Source organism: Onychostruthus taczanowskii, unplaced genomic scaffold, assembly GCF_017590055.1.
Source record: "Onychostruthus taczanowskii isolate IOZ18803 unplaced genomic scaffold, ASM1759005v1 scaffold42, whole genome shotgun sequence".
Lineage (NCBI taxonomy): Eukaryota > Metazoa > Chordata > Aves > Passeriformes > Passeridae > Onychostruthus > Onychostruthus taczanowskii.
This window is the reverse complement of record NW_024501682.1, coordinates 4,982,811-5,006,120: the sequence shown is the minus strand read 5'-3', so window position 1 is coordinate 5,006,120 and position 23,310 is coordinate 4,982,811. Positions and strand designations below refer to the sequence as shown.

At 37.5% G+C, this 23,310-nt stretch overlaps 1 protein-coding gene across 1 annotated transcript in view; it reads right to left on the bottom strand.

Annotated features, from left to right (window-relative positions):
- The window catches only part of PRKCE (protein kinase C epsilon), a 286,716-nt gene that overhangs the window by 171,460 nt on the left and 91,946 nt on the right, over window positions 1-23,310 (bottom strand). The window contains exon 2 of the mRNA XM_041413572.1: window positions 14,921-14,984. Within this exon, the coding sequence (XP_041269506.1) occupies window positions 14,921-14,984 (64 nt within the window). The remainder of the gene's footprint in view (window positions 1-14,920; window positions 14,985-23,310) is intronic.

The following is a 23,310-nucleotide window of genomic DNA, read 5'->3' as shown; positions in this document are numbered from 1 at the left end:
ACTTTGATTTTTAGCTCCAAATTCAAACAATGGGATTAATGGCAGTCTGCTGTTTTCCTCCCATTGTAACAAGGCATAAAACGAGCTTTGTTTGGTTTAGCAAGAGAAGACGCTACTTGTATGCACTGGTACCGAGAGCTGTGCATAATCAAGCCCTACACAAAGAAGTACAGGACAGATTAAGGCTTTAGTACCTACAAGAGATGGGATTTCCACAAGAACCTAAGTGTGTTAGGTGGCTATATCTCAGGAAAATTAAGGAACATAAGGAGAAAAAGCCTTATACTGACACTTATTTCTGTGGATAGGTGTTTGCGTCAAAAGACCATTTGCCTGACTGCTCCAACTTTTCCATTGGCTTTGCTGTAATGAGCTACCAACAATAGTAACCAAGTGGAAAAAGGAAAGAAAAGAAATCTTTAAAAAATAATTTTAAAAAGTTTTTCTTCACAGTTGCTGAGGTTTTGTGCCTGCTTCCTAGAAAACAACCTTCTGAAATGCTACTGCTTGCACAGCTACACAAAAGTAGCAGGAAATTTCGAAAAAGAGAACACTACAATAATCCTTTAAAACAGCAACTACATAGTCTTTAACAGCACATTCATGTTCTGCTCATCTGTGATTAATGTACACCAACTGAAGTCCATCCTCAGCTGTTATTTGAGGAAGGACTACATGGGAAAAGAAGGAAAATATTTAGTTGGGTGCTATAAAAATAGGAAACTAGCAATAAAATTTAGATCCTACTGAATTTAACAATGCCATTATTTCACTTTATTCAGAATAATCCTTAACAGAGACTTCCATTTTCTAACTAATTAAAAACCCCAACCATATGTCTCCCAGAAACAGAGAAGAATGAATAAAAGAAAACCCAACATCAATACCATAAAACTGAAGAAATATATTCCAGATGTTTAAAAGGCAGATTCTTTCCTTAGTCTCTCTAAAGTAGGTATGAAATTGGAAGGTTGGATTTTTTCCATGTTGTCTTCCAAGTATCTTATTGATGTAAAATTGTTTCTGTGGAACTGGGTTGCCTTCATTGCAATCACAGAAGAAATACTGTGTGCCTCATGCTATCCAAATTGTTCAGGCCAGAAATGCTACAAAAATTTCAGTCTCAGCTGTGCTACGGCAAATCCAATTATTTTTTAGTCTTACATGCAGTTGTCCTTGAAAACCAGTAATGCTGGCAGTAGCAGTATTGTTAGAAGGAATCACTATGAAACTATCATGTAAATACAACCCTGAGTGATGGTAGCTGTGACTTCAACAGCATCTGGTATTCCTGATTCAGAAAAAGAATTTGGTAACATGATAGTTCCATTTTAATACTTTATATGGTTAAAAGAGTTTGGGCAAAAAAAAAAAGAAGATGCAAGTTCTCAGATACAATTCTATAGCCTGTGTGTCTGCCACATACACAGCAAAGGAAAACTGCTTTGACTGCTCTGACTATGTACTGAATCAGGAGCCTTGTACCCTAGGAAAAAAAAATAACATGAACACTGCCGAGGAACTGTGTAGAATGTATTGTACAGGATTCATTGCACCAGCTTTTCACAAAGTTTTTTGTAAATTACTTTCCTCTAAAGGCAGAAGCAATGAAATTAAATACTCTCCAATGCTTTTCATAGTTCTTTCTGTGTAGCTAAGCTGGCACAGAAGAAAGATGTTTGTATCCCCTACTCCAAATATTTCACCGAGTTCCTATTCTCAGTTTGTCCAAAAACACTGTGCCTGACAACTCAACTGATCTGTCCAGTCAGAGGCAAGAGTTCTAATGATGCCTGCTGAGACCCAGGAAAAAACCACAGAGACATGGGCTCATGCTATTTCACAGCTCATAGCCCAAGTCAGCCTTTCTGGTGAAATACAGAATTACAAAGCTGTAAGTAATGGTGCAAAGAAACAGAAACATGAAAAGCTGGACCACATCCTAATGTGGCAAATGGCTTGGCTATACTTGTGGAAACTCTGTGAGTTCCTTCAGAGAAGACAAGGTATTGTTGCATGTGTGAAGTCTCCCTCCCCTTTTCCCAGTCAAAAAATTAGGAAAAGTACTTGAACAACATAGGATTTTCTTACATAACTTAGTTAAACGCTGAAGCACATAACGAAAACGCTTAACCTGCCTAAGGGAAGCTAAATAACTTTTAGTGAGGTACACATTCTTCTGAAGTGACCCTGTCAAACCCTACAAAGCAGTATCTTAACAAAACAAGAAATTAAATTTCTGGTACTGATTGCATCCCACAAAGACTACATGAGTAAGTAAAATACTTCTTATATAAGTTAGATATGTGACTTGCCTTAAATATGCAGAATTTATGCTCTCTAATAATAAAAACCCGGAATGAAAGTGATTATTTAAAACAAAAAACACAAACCAAAACAACAAAACCCAAACAAATTATAATTAAAGATTTTTAATATTCAAATACTGAAATCATTAGTTAGTAGAATCTTCATAAAATCATAGACTCATTTAGATTCAAAAAAACCTTTAAGATGTTGCATCCAATCACTAAGCCAGCATTGCCAAGTCTACCACTAAACCATGTCCCCAAGTGCTACAGGTCTTTTAAATACCTCCAGGGATGGTGACTAAACCACTTTCCTGGGCAACATATTTTCATGTACAAATTTTTCCTGATACACAACCTAAACCTCCCCTAGCACTTTAGTCAGTTTCTGGTTTGCTTTGATTTTGATAATTTAAAATCAGATTTGAAATCCAGTACACCACCACACATCAGGGAAAAAAACCCCAAAAAGTATTTTTTATTAATGGCCAATTTGACAGTGACAAATTTAGAAGTTCAACTACTGACTAATAACTCCTGCATTTGTACACAAAGTGTTTTACTCACTAAAATGTTCTGAGAAAAAATTTTGAAAAGGGACCTGACTGCAATTTAATAACTACAGACAGTAAAAAGATTTTAAAAATAATGAATCCTTGAAACACACATAATACCTCCCCAACATAAAAACTTATTTACTAATTTGAAACAGGGGCATTTTATTAACTGCAGGTTCATTACATCACCAAGTGTACTTTCTAGTCTTTCAATTAAGAGTATGCAGTTAACTGAAGAGAAGATATAATTCTAAATCTCGAGTCCTTTTCCAGTCTTTATAAATCTCTTTCTTTTAAGGAATGCTTCCACTTATATTAGCCTTGCAGCACAATAGACAGATACACTCCAGTTTTCCTGAGAAGTTTCTTAAGGCACTGAAGAACCTTGCCCAAAGTCAGGATGGCGGATGTACAGATCACTCCAGTTATGGGGTTTAACCAGACAATCCCAGACTCAAAAATGTTATTATAAAATGGGTTCATTGTTTTTATTACTATTTACCATTAATATTATCTTGCCTGAAGTACTGGATTTGCACAAGTCTCAAAGAGTATTTAATATAATAACTAAATATTTCTGTTCACTCCAAAAACTCTGAGCATACAAAAACTGCATGCTCTAAAACAAACATCTGCTACAACTATGGACTGTGTACGAATGAATTATAGAAAAAAACCCTTAGAATTCTTTATAAACTTTTACTCTATTTTTCTTCAAACACACTTTAAAGCATTTAAAAGTAAATAGAAACTTGTTTAGTCCACAAGCTGTTCTAAAACCAAAGTCAATCAGATATTGAAACTCAAGTTGCTGTATTGACAAATTAAAATAACTCCCCACTATTTAAATTTTACTTTCCTGCATTTGCAGCCAATGAGAACTTGTTATTCCTCTTTTTTCTCTGTTCAGCAGGTATGATGTGTGATTCTCATACTGACGTTTACAAAGCACTGAAATATTTGTGAACTCAGCTTCTGAATATAATGTTAAATATAATGCTAATTGAACATGTAGCAGTGCATTGCTGGTTTACTTAGTCAACTGAAATGCAAAGGACTATTTCTGTAAAATTAAGAACTCACCCCCTGAAGCAAAGCATCAAACCTGATCCTAAAATTCTGACCTCTGCCTGTGGAGCCCTCTTTAGATGAGAAGACAGTTCCACAGGAGATACTTGATTTTTACTAAGCCACAAACAAAGTCCTGACACAGGATTACCAGGAGAACTGGACTGTCAGATGGGCACTCTTTCAAACAGAATAAGGGATGGTTTCAGCTCTTTGTCACACTATAGTTAAATATTACACCTATTGTATCTCGGAGTTGAAGAACCCTGACCAAAGTCTGAAAGTGAATATACATTCACACAGTTTCATTTTTCTTAAGTCTAAAAAGGAAAAGAAGTTCTTTCTTCCCTTCTTGCCTCGCTGTATTGCTGTGCAGATGTAAACAATCACATTGCTCTGAAAAGGAGAAGTACAGCTGCTTCCAGTATTTAGGCAGAGGTGAACAAATACCCTGGGTCACTTTTATCTACTACATAATGTTCATGAATTGCAATGTAAGAGGTTTCCTTTAAATAGCCCCATTCACAGCACAGCAGACTTCCATGGTGAAGTTAAAAAATGCTGAAGATTGAAGATTTTTTAAAAACACTCAGTCTAATAAAGGAGAAAATCACATGCTTCAAAACTCAATGGAAAGATCCTGTTTCCAGGTACCGATCTGGGAATTATAACAGAGAAGTAAAAAAGGAGTGTTTCTCAGTGTTCCTTTACAATGCTGTAATATAAATAAGATTTTTTTTTTTTAATCTCCTCTGCCTTGGATGACAGAACCCCGCTGGTGCAAACTGGAGTTACCAAAACTCCTCAGATTTATTCAGGCTGAGTATTTTGACCTAGATGATATTATTTGACCATTTATCAATTCTTAAGCTTAGTGTGTGCATGTGTGTAGACGTTACAGAAGTATAATTTCTTAGAAATATACCTCATCCTTACTATACAAGAATTCAAGGATCTACACAGCATGCAATAGCTGCAAGTCTGAAGTATCTGTCAGTTTGTTTGCTAAAGCTGCTAGTGCACATTAAAATCCATATTTTACATTATTCCTGACATCTATCATATATAATTAACTTTTTTGATCAATACATGGAAGACATGGCAGAAATAATGAAAGCAAACTAAAGAATACAATAAAAAAAAAAAAGACAAAGTAGCAGGCAGGGCTTAGAGTATGTATCTCAGCTTGCAGTACTGCCCTTAATATAGCCCTTCTAAAAGTGCAGAGAAATAATGAAAGGGCTTAATCTTCCTTTTTGGACTTTACAGCTTCCTTTTAAAAACTCTAACTTGCAAGTGATGCAAGGTTTGCATAGTCATTTTTAATTCCAAAGACTGCCTTTTACAGAGGCAAAACAATTTTTCCCACCACAAGTACAGAGAGTTCATAAAAAGCCTCACACAGTTTAACCTTTCAAGACTATACTTAAAGAATACAGATTTTTGACACTCCAGCTGTTTATATGACTGTAAAATTTATATTTTAAAAACACTAGTAGATTTTTCAGGCTATGTTCAAGGTAGTAGACATTTGGTTCACGATACACAAGTAAGTTTTCGTAATTCAACTGATGCGTGGAATTGCCAGGAACATGGCTAGACCTGTCTTTAATGTGTGTATTTCCTTATTTATCCACCCCTGATTGATTAATCAGAATAGATTATACCAAGACCTTTTTTCTCAATTACCCTAACAATAAACAGGTTTCACTATTGCTGGGAATCAAGGGTGAAGAGGGAAAAGATCTATTCAGAGCATATTACTGCACCAGCAAAAGCATAGAGCAAAACAAGAACAAATCATAAGAGTAGAGGTTATGTATTTTATGAAATACAACAAAAAAATCAACCCAAAAATCTGATATTACATGCATTTTCCACATCACATCATGGTATGCAGTGAGCATTGGACTCACCCATGTTTTGTCTTCTATTATGAAAAACTAGCCCCACACAGATTTCAAAATATATATTTCCATTTCAAAACTTGTTACTAGTTCATGTTTCACTTATGTATGAAAACACCACTATAGCTTTCAATGTGATACATTTCTCCCATTTTCTTCAAAAAACACACTAGGCATAGGCAGTTATAAAATTAAACATTCCTATTCCAAAGGCCCTGCATGATTTTGTTTAAAAAAAACACCCCAACATATGGAAATCAGAGCTTTTACTACATAAATGGAAAAGAGAGCAACAGCAGTTGGGAACATGGTATGTATATGAGTTTCAGTCCTTTTTCAGCCTAACACAGTTTTCCTTAAGCAAGTACAAATTCTTCCAGTACAATATGAAGGTTTCTTGAAGCCAAATTTTCTATCTGTCTTGCTCCCTGCAAAACATTTATTTTGGCAAGTGGCTAAAAGTCTGCCAAGGAAAGGTCACTGATATTTGCCTGAAAAGCTCAAGCCAGCTTTATACAGTATGGGCTCAGTACAAACACACAATGTGTACCAGATGTTCAATCAGCTAACTGAATAAAATCCAAGGGATGGCTATAAATCCATGGAGAGATGTTCCTTATGAAGGCATTTGCCACAGGAAGTTAAATTTATATAAGCACCCTTTGGAGAACCTCTACGCTAAGCAGTGCGCTTGAAAAGGCTCATGCACTAACAGACTGAACTGTCACCAAGTGCTGATTTGTGTGTGCACAGGTACCTTTAAAAGGAAATTTGGGGTTCAGCTGTTAACCTGCAAGGTTCCTTTTCCCAAATAAATGCCTGTGCCATTACTCAAGTCAGTGTCGACTGGCAAAAGTCAAAAACTTAACATAGACTCAGACTGTTATGTCACAGTTCCTCTTCTCAGGCTCTCCAGTTATTGTCACTTGGGTAACAAGACAAAAATATCTGCCATCAGATGCCGTGCTACCAGTGGTTGAAATTCTGTCTCAGAAGAAATACATCACCTACTGCACCAAGAAGCAAATACACACCAGAGTCAGGTATGGCACTTATCTACTGACATCAACATATTCTAATGGATTGGAGGAAATAAGAGATTTATTTAGAGTGGTTCATTTGAGATGAGAAAGTTGTCTGACTGAGCAATCTACAAATCTCTATATTAGTATAAACGCAATGCATGGGAAGTTTTGGTTTTTTGTGTGCTTTTCTTTTCATTGGTTGGTTGGCTTAAAAAAGTAAAAAAAAAAAAAACTAAACTAAAAACTCAATATCTGGATGGTTAAAGATTTCTTATAGTAAAAGGCGCCATAAGAGAGATTAATCATTTCAAAAAGAGGAAAAAAAATTGGGAAAAAATTTCATTTTTGTAATAAGCATCCACACATCAGCACTGATGTATTTTATGTTTAAACCAAAGACTCAAGAGGAAAAGCACGTTAGTAGCAGCTTTGCATTATCCCTCCTAAGGGGAAAAAAAAAAGGCATAGCAGAAGGAAAAAACTTGCAAATCAGTTTGTTTCTTTTCTTTCTTTGATTTTAACATTTCCCCGCAGTTATAGTTTGAATGAGTGTTGATCTGGTATTGAAGAAACAAAAACCTGAATGGGGAAAAAAGTAATTCCCCAAACCCTATCTACACAAAACCAAAGCTTCAAAGGAAATAGGTTCTCAGTTGATATACTACATAAGGAATTTTGAATAGGAAGATTGTGGTTAAGTTGGTTGTTATTAAGTAAGTTTGTTGTTTTTCTCTTAAAGCATGGAAGCCAGCAGAAGCAAAACCAAAATGCCAGTGTAGGACTCTACCTTTATCCAAGCTATAATAAAAATGTGAAATTAGACATTTAGGTTGAAGTCCTTCCTACTGAGACTGAACAGAGCATAGCAATCAATGCGTGTCTGGTTTTTCTGACTGGATATTTTGCTTTACAGTAGGAGGAGAGAAAAGCAATACAACATTGACACTTTAAAAAAGCCTGTAGCTCCCTGAGCACACAATATTCCCAAGAACTTCTGGGGGAAGCTGCATTTGTAGAAGAGCTCTAACTTGCAAACATACATGAATCAAGTAAATGAAGACAAAAACCACGCACCCAGTTAGCACTGCCAGTTCACCACTGTCCTGTTCACATCGTTTCTGATTATTTCAGCTCCCAGCAAAAGCCTCAGCCTTGAGTCTAAAAATGTAATGTTCAAGTGGCTCGCTGAGTCTCAGTAAATAGTTTCCCACATGTCAAACACTATCCTTACTTCACAGATAGTTCACATTTTACCACTGGAAGACCGCTTGCCCCAATGCCTCAACAGATCTTGTTGTGCAGATGCTTTCTGCTTTACCTGCAGCTCTGAAAAAGCTACGGAGGCTACTTATGTCCCCCCTGAGAGATCCATACTCTGACTAAAGCCACGACTCTCCCCAGACTCTCTAGGGGTCTGCCTAAGACATTTCCAACACTCAGCTACTTCTCAAACATTAACATACAGAGAAAAGTAAGAACGTGTGTGACTCGAATGTTCAATCAAATTCTGGGGAGCTAAATAAGAAATAAGAAGGCTTCTAATAGTGAACCTATTAGGACTGTGACTCTCTTTCCATATGTTTACTCTAAGTGAATTATAACCTATAATTTAATAACCCTAAGGGTTATTAAAAAAAAGGTTCTTCATCCATAAATTCTGAACAAACCTGAGAATTCTTTCACTGCCTGTTCAGCACCCCAAGATCAGCAGTTGATTCCTACGAGGAACTGACAAGCAAACAGCCTGCCAAAGTTGTATTTGCAATAGAAGATATTAGTGAAAGAAACCACTACTCTTCAGTAACACAAATTCCTGAAACAACCAAGCAATAATGCTCCCTGATTCAGACTTCAAGATTTCTAATTAAGCACCTTCCACTGTTCTCTGTTCAAACAGTGCCTGGCACAACCCGATCTCATTCACTGAGCCCTTACACTACAAGAAGCATAATTACTGATGATGATGATGACAACTACAAGTACTTCAAGGAAAAGCACTGGCAAAGAATACAAACTTTCTCTGCAAGTCCTAATGTGTCCTATGGATATTTTCTATGAACAGATTTTTGCAAAAGGATGCTACAACATGGAAAAGAAATGCAATTTTTCTTGCTGTATTGATTCTACTAAAGTTGAATGCCTGAAACAAATTCTCTGGATATTTTGATTAACAAGCTGTACCTATGTTACAGATCTATCAAGTATGGGACACAAAAATGGCATTAAGAATCAGTGTCTGCTTCTATTAATACTTTTTTCATGCATACCTCCTGTCCTGACATGCCAATCAACAACAACCATATATGAAAACCCGGGAGCCTTGAAGTAAGTGAGCTAAGAACTGGAAAACCTCCTACAAATTCATATATTTTGAGTTACATGTTAAATACATAACCTGGTGCTGACTTCTAAGGACTTTTTGTTATTTCAATGCAAAGAGACCAGATAAAAAATGTAAACAAAATGTTTTCCATTCACAAAATACCATTACTTCAGCTAGCAAGATTTATTGTAAAATATCATCTCATGTTCTTCATCTTGTGCAACTTTAGTATCTTACAAGCAGATTAATATGAAGATTAATGTCTTGGAAGCTATGGTATTTTGTAGCAATTCAACTGCCCACTCAAAAACAGGCAATCTGTGATTGTACAGAAGGACAACTCCATAATGTAAACTGGAACATCTAATAGTGATAAATAATCATTACAATTGATTAGACATAGAACATAGAGAAAGTTTTGAATAGTTCTTAAATTTGTATTACATGTTACCTATAATAAACACAATTAAGAAAGAAAACTAACATATCAAGGTCATTCTGAAGTTGTCCACAGTTGATTTAATAATGATATATTTCAAATGGTAATTTAATTTTTAAGTTGGCAGAAAGCTACTGCAAGTAACTGTCTATGTTTGTGTCCCACACAAACCAGTAATTCCAAAGAAAAAAGAAACCTTCAATGAAAAATGCAGCAGGCAGGTCACAAGCTGTTAAATACAGACTTGGCTGAAAAAGTTTTTAATCATTCCTCAGGCAATTTACCTCTCTTACCCATTTGTGGGCCATCTGTTACTCCAGTTTGTAAATAATATCATTGTGCCACTGTATTAGTTAAGTTTTTAACTTTAGCCTGCATTTGGATCTTAATCAGCTACACTGGAGCTCTTAAGCATTTCTCAAATAATTCAAAAAACTTTACTTACAAAGCTCTGTAAGAACTAAAAGAAAAAGATGAAAATATAGATATAAAGACACTGCCAAAGCATGTCAATAACAAAGTTAGTGAGTGCACTTCAGTATAGAAACAGTGCATACACTACAGCAACACTGAATTAATACAGAAAATCAATATGACCTTGCACAACAAGCAACAATGAAGAAATTAATAAGGCAGCAAGTCTTGCAGATCCTCCTGTTCACTGACAGACTGATACAGACACATCCGCCAAGCCCAGGCACAAGTTCAAGGCACAAGACTAAAAACCTGTGCAACCACTAGATCCAGTTTGCAAAGTAAGAGAATAGATACAATGGATGTTTTCCAAGCTAATTCCTTTTTACAAACACCAGCCTACTATAAACTTTGTTTCTCTTATAACTGCATACATAAAGGGGGTCACCAGATGTTTACTTAACATCAGAATTGACTGATTACATGCTTTGCAAGACTGACAAACTACTGTGATAGAATAACAATTGCAGCCACCCACATTTTTATTTGGTCTCCCAAATGCAAGCTAGCAGAAATGCTTAAAGATGCTATGTGCTTGCATATGGCACAGTACATATCTATGTACAGAATTCCAACACATCTATGTAACAAAATTCCAATTAATACTGTTGCTGTGTCAGGTTCTGGAAAGCCACATTTGTTTGAATTAAAGAAACCCATCAACCAAATTATTAAACTTATAACTAGAACTTTATTGATTAACTGTTGCAGTTCACTGTTACTCAGTAACTGCTGCAGTTATTTCAGGCTGTGAATAGACACCTTAGTGCATATCTACATTTGGGACGGTTCCACAGATACAGCTGCTTCCATCCACAGAAAACAAATATATATTTACTCTAAATGCACAGGCCCCTTTTAAATAAAGTAAACCTACAGAAGGTAAATAACCCTGCAGATCAGTTCTGCCAAAGGAAGCGTAAAGATGTGATTCACAGGTGTTACAGAAATACGGCGTACATAGTTTCAAATAAAAAATTTAAAAGATGTATTTTAAGAGCTGTTTTCTCACCCTCTTCCTATGTCAACATCACCAAAATGGTAAATGACTTTGCAGAACTGATTTAGAAGCACAATCTGGAAACCTTCACGTTTTAGCAGAAAAATTTAAATGCTAACTTTTAAAGACACTGTCTGTGTGAAAAACAGTTTATTTAGACTTTTCTTTTCAGTATGTGGGCTGGACGGTTTCTACTACAGAATTTACAGAAGACTGCTAAAATAAATATTTTCCCACCATCCCTATCAGTGCAGAAACAAACATTCAGAAACTATAAGGAGGTTCCAAAACAGGATTAGTGCAAAAAGGTGAAGATAGAAACCACTCCTTTTGGGTTTGTGGTTGTTCTTGTAAGAGCTTTTCACATAGCTTGCTTACCACTACTCAGTCTTTAGCATTTGTGTTTTCCAGCCTTTTTCTGCTTTAAAGACTAGAACTGAATGGAAGCAAACTTTTCAGAAGAAATCTAAATGCCCTGAAATTTGAAAAATCCATTGGAAACTTCAAGTAGCAAAGCCAGCAACTCCACAGCTCTTTCTCCAGCTCCATGTAAAAATATTAGCCAGATGCTGATATTGACGTGCTAGGGTGGTTCTCAACAAGTCTGTCTCTGCCTGGGGAGAGGCAGAAGCACTCCTTACCTGCCTTTGTAATCTGCCAGATCTCCATCTGTTCTGCACACCTAAGCCACCCAAGTCCATGAATGATTCAGCTTAGACAAGGGGGAGAGGAGAAACAGGAATCGTGTCCTTTTGTTGAGGAAGTCAGCTTATAACAATGAACTGTTTTCATTGTTTTGCTGTACAAATGCAAATAGTGCAGAGGGATAAGCAATCTGGCAGCCGGGGCTAAGTGACAACTGGATTTTAAAAGGTATGTGGTAGCAACATAAGCTTACTTTCAATTTATATACCAATTTACTCACACAAAGGCTTGCTTGGAAAATTAGGACTTTTGCCTTTTAGAGGCAGTATAGTAGAGAACCATGCTCTTTGTCCATATTAATGGATTGAACTAATCTTAACCATACCAAAAAGAACTTGGATATCTGTCTGAAAAAGCTTTTAGAAGTGCCAAATAACTGAAGCTACATTACTGACTGCTGCTAACTAGAAATCTGATCTATAACATTGGAGAAACAAGTCCAAGTTTCAGTACACAGCATCACAAGACAAGAGGGGTCAGTATAGTACATTTTTCCAAGAAACTTGATTGCTTCCTTCAATTAAAATTGTTACTATGAGTATTTCTATATTCATAAATTGCCAATTTTCCCCCTCCAAAATTCCAGGTGAAAGAGTGATACCCATTTGTGCATCGTGAAAATACTACTACTCTTGCTATTCACAGTGACAACTGGATTGCAAAAAACAAGAGCCTGGTTCAGAAATATGGTCAAGAGCAGCAATCACTCCAACCAACTCATGCCACTCAAAAGTGATGCAGCTAGCATAACTTCATGTTCCTTTAATATTCAAGAAATACAGATCAACTATGATGAACTAGCCCTTTGAAAACCATAAAATACCTCACAAATTCATTATCTTTATCTACATATATATGTACATAAAATGAAAGAGGTAGAATATTCATGTTTTGAAACATGTAGAATAAGCTAGTTCCCTTATGGTCTAGATGTTTCCATTCATTATACAAGGATGCACATACTTGTTACGTTAAACTAGGGGCTTCAATAATATAACTGAACACCCAAAGTTTTTTAGGCCACAGTCCTAATAAAACAGTCCAATAATAAGATTTCATAGTAGCACTAACAAGGCTATAAAAATGGTTTACAAACAGCTGCATAAACCTAGTCCACTTTGCTTTGTGAGTGAAACTGGAACCCTCCTAGAGAGCTTTACAGTACTTCTACACAACACTTTCACACAGTTACTTAACTGCACAGGAAAGCTCAAAAATATACAAGTCCTATTATATTTTGTAAGTGCATCAACTTCTCTAATTTCTACCAAATTCACCTCAGCTAAATGTCACAGCATATACTGCAGCCAAGACAGCCACAACACAGAGAGCATCACCATACAACATCATAATGCTTCAACCCATACACAGCAATACTATGCCACTTCAGAAGGCTGCAAGCATCTGCCCCTCTTGTTCTTTAGCCCAATCTTTTATTCCCATCATGTTCATGCATTGCACCTGTGTGCCCTCTGTTCCCTTTGGTGATTGCTCAGTGCACCTGGGCACTCCATGGCTCATTACCTTCAATGCTGCTCACCTGCTTTTCACAGCTGTGCCCACTGGGGATGAGGCTCGGCCTCAGCTCCACTCCCAGTTACCACAAACTGTGTGCCTACAACTAAATCCTCTTGGTCTTCCTGAGGGCTTCCCATAAGCATTTCATAAGCTGTTTTCCCTCACTGTTTCCATTTGCGTGTTCCCCTCCAATGCTACTGTAGCGACACAAATTTCTTTCCAAATACCTTTCAAGCGTGGCAGGGTAGTGCACCACACAATAAAGGAGACATTAGGATAGCCATTTTTTACTTTCCTGTGTAAAAGGTTAGACAATTTTAAAGCACTTTTGAAGAACCACATGACACCATTCTTCCTGTCCTTTGACAGTCTGACACACTTGAATGCATCTCAGGATGAAATAGTAACAGCAGGCTCACCTGGGTATCAATTAGCTGTCAGTGGAAGGTTGGAAGAACATCTACCTGCACTATGACAGAATCACACCAATGCCTTTAACCACATTTAAAGTGATCACTGTCATGCCAGTCAGAAAGATATGTGGAAACTACTATTTAATTGATATTTTCTTCGATATGCAGAAAGAAAAAATGGTAGAGCATATTTTATGTAGGTACAGAAAGAGGCTGTAAGATGAAGTTTGGTTTTAAAACTCAGGATTTATAGCAATATGTCTTTTTGCTAGCTACTGCAAGTAGCTGGTCAGAGTGCAGCAATTCATTACAAAGAACAGAAAGATAAACATGCTCTTCCCCTGTTCCTCCACTGTGCCAGGCAAAATAATTACATTTCATAGCATTTTTGGTTTGGGCTCCTGTCAGGGTTCATGTGAGTCTTCTTCATGCACTGTGAACCAGCGATAACCTCATTTCAGTGAACTCCATGAGCTACTGGGGGAAGCTGATCAAAGCTGATTGCTGGACATTATTTAAGATAATCTATCATCTAGGCCATTTTGGCAGGTCAGGCTGTCACCAAATGCATAACTAAGACATACAGATTTGCTTCTTCATAAATTATCTTATTCCAGATTCATATATCACTTGACTCTGTTTAAAGTAAGCAGCAAAAAATTATTTTTAGAATTTTTCTTAAGAATGTCATAAATACTTCTCTTCAATATTTGGGGTTTTTCCAACATGTTACTGCTGTGTCATAAAAGTGAAAACACCTCATATAATTGCAACATTCTGGTCATTACTTTACTTGAAATGGAAAAATACCAAATATTAGAATAATTTAAAAAGCATATAAACTCCTGTCCCTCATCTTTGACATCTTTTCTACCTACATAATGGTTAGTATTCTTCCAAAAGCTAAAGAATTTGCAAGTTTCCTCTGGAAATTAGTACTACTAAACATGATAATTTCATTACAGTCATTTCAGCTGATATTGTTACCATCATTGATTAACAAGGTAAGATGAAGTGCAACTTGCTTATTGACTCAATGGCAGAGAACAAAATGTGTTCATTTTAACTTGAGCTAATACAGATTTGAGGATATCAGCACACACCTTTTCTAATACTTTCATTGCAGAGACTCTTGGAGATTCCATTCATGAAAGAGTAAGATAAAATATTGGAAGTCCCTACCTTCACCTGACGATCCTGAAAGGTCTATGATGACATACACTCTCCCTTCTGGCTCCAAGTCAATCTGTAAGCAAGAAGACAAAAAGATAAAAAAAATCAAACTTAGAATGACTCCCAAAGCAAGCAACTGCACATGCAGGAAACAAGAAGTTTCCAAATCTCACAAAGTCAAGGTGAGTCACATTCTATACCAATAGAGCCTCCTTTTGCAAAGAGGTGTTAAGGACCCTGCACTTTCACTGGAATAAAAAAGAAGTGTGAACACTTGGAAAGTTTGAGCTCAGTGAATTTTACATTTCAAATATTTAATGTACTGTTCTGACATACATTTGCGCCACTATTTTCAAGAAAGTCAAAAAATGCCACAGTTTAGCAACTTTTTTACTGTTCCTTATACTGAGCCCAGATATACAAATGTGGAAAACAACACTGTGACAGCAAGACAGATCAGCTCTGGTCACAGAACGGGGGAAATGAACACACACAGCTCATACAGCTGGTTAACACGTGTTTATAATACCCCTTTTGTGTCCCCACTGGGAGAAAGAAATACATGCTTTATCCTCTTTTTCTGAAACGCAAAATTTGTTTATTTCTGCACCATTCTGGTGGATTTTAAGGAGTCTTTACCCATGAGGAGATCACTTTCACTCAGCATGAAACACAGGTGCTCAGTATCAAGCTCCTGTACTTCCAAGATTTCACAGGCTATGAGAATAAGCCCTGGTTTAGGCACCACAATGAAGAGCTTATTACAGATCTTCCTGTATTTTATCACAAGTTGCATCAGCAAATCTAAGTATCGCTGGATTTGAGTATCTTAATAGGACACAACAAATTAAAAACTATTTTTGCTGCCACACATCTCTGAAAAATAAAACCGTAACTAAAATGTGATGTAATCAGTAGCTTCTGCTGTAACACAGCAGTTACTGTCACATGATTTCAGAGCCTGAGTGATGTGACGTTCTGCACATTAATACTGTATTTTCAACCTGTTTTAGCAGGAAAACCACACAGGTAAGATTGCAAGGGACCTTGTGTGCCGGGACCTGTCCTGTGTCACACCATTCCGGACTCCTGTGGTGGTCAAGGAGGCACCAGGGCAGCCCCAGCCTGTCCATCAGACCCATCGCTGGGGATGGGGGCAGGCCAGGACCACAGCCAGGCAGGGATGTGTGCTCTGCTCTCCCAGCAGAACCCCCAGCACTTGCCCAAGGCTTCTGCTGCTCTGAGGCAACCGCACGCAGAGGCTGTGGCTGGGAACAGGCACTCTCCCTTCCCTCCTCATCGCAGCCTCCTCGCCCAAAGCAGGGGAAGGTGGCCTTGCCTCCCCCGTGCCAGCAAGTGACACCGAGCTGACCCTCTCCTGCCACAGGGGACATCAGGGACACAGCGCGAGGCCAGCGGGAGGTAGAAGCAGGAGATCACCGATCCACACTATTACCAGGTGGATTTGACCCGATGGTCTTCACAAATTAGCCAGTAAACAAGGGGACACCAGAAGAGCCCGGCTATGCCAGGCTTTGCCAGCCTAAGTTCAAGTGGGCAGCCCCGTGGGGACACTGTTTTGCCTCCAGCTTTCTCTCATCACCTGAGAGGACTTTACAGGAGAGGCTTTTCCCCCTCTTTCAGGACATGGTTGCTGAATGCATCAGGATGATGCAAGCCCCTCCTTCCACTGACCACTGTCCTTCAAGAGAGGGCCGGGAGAAGAATTCACAGGTGCTGCCGATGTCATCGGACCAACGGATCAAGAAAATTATCTCAGCAGCTGTATTGTAAATAGACCAGGCAGGAAATAATGTTAGCAAGGCCAGGGGTTACTCAAGGGAGATGAAAACGAAAGTGTGGGTGTCTGTTTTTTTATAAATAGTAGTGTTGAATATCCAAAAAATACATTTTTAACAATTCCTGAATTGCCAGCATGAGTTTTGTGAGGGAGTTTTGGGGGAGTTTTTTGCCTTTTTGTGTTTTGTTTCAAATAAAGCTGCTGATCTTGAAATACTGCTCCTCTCCCTTTGCCAGTTTTAAATAAGAAAAATATTAGAAGATCAGAAGCACAGGTGCATGAATAGACTTTGATGTCTATGCTTAGGAAGGCTTTTGAAAAAACTGCTGTAGCACTCAACAGATGGCTGTATTAAAGACAGACATGTCTAATGCTCTGTTTGTATCAGCACTATACACTGTTTGGTTAAGCTTTCAGTAAAATACTTTGTGCAGTTCAAATCCCAGTGTGCACGCACACTCATAAACCCCCAACATCAGCCCCACAGAAGAATCAGGCATCTGGACAAGTTACCGACCATCACAAAATCTCTGTTCTGCCCCTTTAACTACAAACAGCATTGGAAGCAACTTGGGAAAAAGACTGGAGGCCTGAAACCAAGTTTCCATTACCCAGCAAGTGGACTATTTCAATTTACATTTTATTAGAAATGATGCTTAGTGATTTTGAATTGGAAATTTTGCTGATGGTCTAACAAAAATGAACTATTTATAAAAGAAAGTCTCTTTTACAAAGAAATCATGTTTCACTCTTCATACATTCAAATGCCAGTAAAAATGAAATGAACATATTCTTATTTTTAGATTTATGAAATACCCACATTTCATTTCAGTGACACTGACAGTCTTACCAGTCATATGAATTAGTACTTTTGCCAGAAGCCAGCAGCTCAGCTGTCTCAGCTGACCCTACATATGAAATGAACACCCCAACAAATGAAAAATCCCTTAGACTTATAGGAACCCTTCTCTTCTTAGGTCTTTCACGTATCAAGCCAAACAGAGGAAAAAAGGACCGATTCAGACTTAATTATTCATTAAAAAATGTCTAATTTAATGCCTAGAAACATAATGGCATAAATACCTCCAAAATAGACTACAAGAATATGCATGCTTTTTCTTTTCAATCTGTGCATTAAGCTGTGCTTAGATTCTGCAGTGTCATTTTATAAATAAGTACCAAAAGATGCATACAACAAAATCTAAAGTTCCCACGCATTTTTCACCAAATGCCACGAAAGGTATTGCATGTGAAATGCCCTTAGACATATGTAACCAGAAACAGAAGGACTGGCCAAATTCAGCTGAATAAAACAGGCATCCTTGAAGGCAATGGAAATAGTTTGATCACAGCAGTTCTGATTCCGACCATTTTCTTTGACTAAAAATACTTCTCTCTGAAAGCAGCCTAGCTTTTATATGTGCAGAGAGAACTTATGAGGAGACATCTAAAACAGGCATTACTGTTCAAAAGGAAACAGGCAACAAGGCAAGATGCAAACTAGCGATGGGATAGAGGAGTTGATACAAGAGCAGCTTTGCTGTAAGCAAAACACATTGCAAAATATGTGCCTTGCACACATACATCACATTTGCCACATGCAGCAAAAGATGTAACAACTATGACTGAGCAAAATCTTTGATCACCAAAACATTTTACCCTCTTACTGACCCATGCTATTGCTGTGACTTTCGTTGAAATACAGTTTTAGCACGTGCAAGTAGCATTAATTAGAAAGGTAATTTAAACAACTTCTATATTGCTCAAATAACAACATGTGGCAGCATACTGAGATGAGTACAATCATTGCTGGAAAGCAGCACAGATAATCAAAAACTCCAGGCCTGAATAAAACCTATTGGTAGCCTGTTTCAGGGAACAAAAGGCAACCATCCATAAAACCAGACATACTTTCAGAGGAAAAAACCCATGTTGAAACCAAGTCCAAGCTTTAGCATATTGAAGGCATTTATATATTTTCACAGTCATTAATGGATTTTATTTTCAACACCCTTCTGAGACAGTTCCTCATATGCAAAACGGGATACTCCCAAAGGCACAAGCTAGACTAAATGACTTTCTGGCAAGTAATACAAGAAGCCTATGCTAAACAAGAACTGAACTCTGGCCTCTGGAGGCCCAGACTGCCCACTGGACCATTCCTCCTATTCCTCAGTTAGGCTTCACTTTGTCCAGCCATCCTGTCTTCCAGCAGTATCAAACACTACCAAGATCTTTTTTCCCCTCTTTTTTTAGACAGTCTTAATGGGTACATATCTAGGATGCAATTTCTTTTCTTTTTCATTCAGACAATATTTATCAGTAAAAACAATACCAAACAAAGTATGCTGAAATATTTCTCTGCAGCATTTTCAATGGATCATAAATCTTTGGTAACCTGGAGTAATGCAAAATTTAATCAAATTATGCAGAAGATTGTGAAAATGGTCCAACTTTTCCTCAAGGTTTGTTTTTGCAAGTTCTTAACTCCTTAGTGTTCTGAAAAACTGAGCCCTAAACTCAGCTAGAAGTTCACCATTTTCTTCCTCTCAGGTGCAAGACATTATTTCCCACCCCTAAAAACATAAAACTTGGAGGGAATTCTCTTAGATCAAGATTTTCCAAGGAAAGCAAACACTCTCTCTAATCTTAAAAGGATGAGGAAGATTAGAATATGCTTTGGAATCACTTGTGTTGCACTGATGCTTCATATTTGAATATGAATAAGATTTTATGTACAGCCTGAATAATTCCATCAGCATTTGGGGGTGTTCTTTCAATTCCATTTGACATCATCAGCACAGATTTTGTATGCTTTATGGCACAAACTGAGAGCTGTTGTAAGCAAATGACAAACCACTGTCTTCAGTGGCTCGGTGCCCCACTGCCACAGGGGTTCCTTGGATCACAACAGAGTCCATCAGCCACCTATGTTCCAACACAAGGATGTCACCTGAGATTTAGTGCACTGTACCCATTTAAAAGCCAACTTGCCTCAAGAGAAATTTAAGGACAGTTATTGGCATAAATCCAGATCTGAAAGAAGAAATGAGTGAACAAATGCAAAATTTGCAATTCCTAAAAGCAGAAAGGTTGAGTAAGCTTTACTCTGGTCTCCCTTAGCTAGAGAGTGTATGAAACACAGCAAAACCCCTTCAAACCTAAAGCTGTTGAGAATTTTGGCAACAGTATAAACCTAAATGGACTGTATAAGCCACAGAAAGAATTAAATCATAAAACCTGCTTTGCACCTCTTCTTGTGATGTTCTAGGATTATCTGATATTTGGGTAGCTTAAAGCATAAACCCCCAAGCACATGATCTGTGACTGCAGATGGTTATTTGATTCATGTCAGACCTGGGAAGTCAGTATGGTTTAACCCTTCCTGAGTGTAGCATAACAAAGTTTCTTGTTGAACACACTTCTCTGAAAGAAGAAGGGAAGAGACTGTGCTTAAAGTGCTGATAGCTGCAAAGGCTAAAGGGGGGTGGTTCCTCTGTCTGTTGTTTTTAGAGGTATTTACCAATTTTGGTAAACAATATTTCCATGAAAAATGCATACGAAAAACAGAACAGTTATAATCTAATAGAAAATTACTGGAAAGTCTGTGCTGGTCTTTATCTCTTTAGCCACAAGATTTTTGTTCTTCAATTTAAATAGCTAATGGAGTACCTATTTTAACTTAGTAGAAAACAAAACATTAACAGTTATACTTTTCAATACAGCCAAAATGACTGCAGCCCAAATAATTTAAAACCTTTCAAACTCACCATGATTACTGTAATGGAAGCAAACTCTTGACCAAAGGAGCAGCCAGACGTATGATTAAACTTGCAAACTTGTCCCAGCATTTACACCTGAATCGCTATCAAGCTCATCTAAAATGAACAGGTTTGCAATAAGCTCCATAAGGTCAGCAAAATAGCTGAGCAAATGTTATTTATTAATAGTATCTGAAAATTAAGACATTTACACATTACATCATTAATTACATGAGTAAACTTGACTTTCAAAAGAAATTACCTAGACAACATACTGAGAAAACTTCCTTAGAATCTCCAGTTACCTCCATGATGTTTTTCACCCCACCAGCCTCTTGCTCTTCTGGCAAAGGCGGCAGGAAAATTTGGAGCCAGTGCACTGCTACAATGTTCACAAATCTGCCTTTCATTATGAACATTACATATTTGATTATAATTAGAGAGAAACGTAACACAGCTTGACACATTGTAATTGACCACAATGATATACATAAAGGTTCAGAAATTCTGGCCACAGGGGATTCTATCAATTATTTACTCATACTCAAAAGTCAACAAAGAAACATCAAACATCTTGCATGACCTACAGAAAACATCAAACACTTTTCAGTGCCAGACACATGCACTGACATAATACAGAACAGCAGCAGCCAGGGAGAAACAAGATTCAGCTGAAATAACCCACAGCATTCAGAAACTAATTCTAAAACAAGGATTCTTCCATTACTTAATAAAGCATATACTGACGCTCAGTTGTGGTGTCCTGAATCACATGTGATATGACCTTGGTCTCTTTGTGTGCTCTCAGACACCAAAGTAGAAGCATTTTTGAATCCACAGCAATGCATGCACGTGTGTTTGAGCACAAGCACATCTGCACTGTCAGAAGTAACATACTCATTTTTATGTATCAGAAGGACCAACAACTTTTACAGACCATGGTGCTGAGCTTAGGGTGTTCAGGGCTCCTTTTCTTGTAGAACCCAGAAAGCGAACCTGGACAATTGGCTCTGTTTACATGTAACAGACAGCAGAGCAGTACAAACAACTGCAAAGGCATCGAGCAGCATGACCACAGAAGGGTCACTCCATGAAACCAAGTTTCTGACTCCATGATCTGAAGAAGGAAGGGATTATCTTCACTTATTTGAAAGCTTCAGAAGGTGGAGAGTATGTACAAGGTATTACCTATTATTACAGTATTTAAGAGTTATATGCCGAACTGGTTAGGGTTTCTAAACACCCGCAGTCACAATTCATGACAAAGGGAAATAAATCAATGAGAGAGAAATCTCTTCATGAGCAGAAAAATAAGTCAATGACCTTAAGAGATAAGGCTGCCTAGACTAACTATTCCAGGCATTCTGTGTGTGAACAGGTCAATGGAAACTCACTAGCATGAGTGTCTCAGACATCAGCATGTGCTATTTGTTGCTTTATGTAACTCAGTATAGTTATTCTGATGATGTAAATGTGTTCCATTATTAAACCTTATGAAGGCAGGGGAATATGCCAAAGTTATGTAGTATTTTTTCACTGTACTAAAACTGTATCTACACTAGAAATGGAGGTGGCATTATTTTAGCAATGATAAGGAAGATAAAATACAAAGAACTTACACAAGCCCAGAGAGAACGTGAGGCATAATGTGTACAAGTTAGGTTTGCCTGAGCAATGCCCAACAGGACTTTTTTGAGTGAACAGACAGTCAAACCACCTACTGAACAAAAGCCTGCATAAAGCCATTCTCTTAAAACATCTGCTAAATGTATTTCAAGAAAGAAACTCTTCAGAGCAAAACCACTTTCCCAAACAGATGGTTATTTGATTTAAGAATAAGGGAATTGCATTGTGCGGGGGAATTGCATTGTGTGGCAAGATCTGACCTGCAATTTCATCACAACGCTTTTCAAAATGTATTTCTTAATGCACTAGTGCAGTGGCACTCTCCAAACCACAGGGAAATAATTAACTGTCACAAAGTATTTAAAACATGCTCATTGTCTCGGCTTAGGGGCATTTTTTAAAGTCATGCTACAGAACTGCAACCAGAAGGGAAGTTACCTTGCACCCAGCAATAAAACATGGAGCAGGGTGTCAGGGCTGCTAGCACACAGTGGTTAGCCAATTACTACATGTTAAAAACTGATAAAGGCTATCAAATTATCTCACCACAGTACAATTTCAGACAACCACTTGCCCATATGCCAAAGCCAAACTCATAGGCGGTACATTTGCTCAGTCTCAGGAATCACCTAAACATGATGGTATTTGAAGTTCTTCCTAAATTACTTTAACCAGATATTTGGAGTTTCTCCTAAATGACAGTAATAGTTCCTCTGAGTAGACAACTTTTCAGTGCTTTGCACAATGGTCATGAAATATGTGTCTGTATAAAAGTAAGTACATGGATTGACTGGTACTTTTTCCTGGTCACATAAAACCATTTTGGTGGACTGCATACTTTTTTCCTTAATTCCTTGAGTAATTGCCATAGTTCCTTACATCCTTTAAGCAAGAATTTCTGCCTGAAGACTTACAGATTAAGATACCAAAGCAATGTTACCTATTTCCTATAAATATATATTTCTTCTCTTTATTGTCAAAACACTCCTTTCTTGCACTCTCCTCCTGCCACATATACTCTGGGAACTCAAGGTAGTCTACATTAGGCAATATCCACAGAGCATTTCTGTACAAAGAATAAAGGAAATAATTGTGCTGATTTTTAGATCTCAAATCAGGAAAATTAACAGCTGGAAGATTCAAGACTTCGGTGTAACATATTCATTTTTTGTGCATTAGGTATAAATTAAAATTTTTCCTAAACAAGGTAA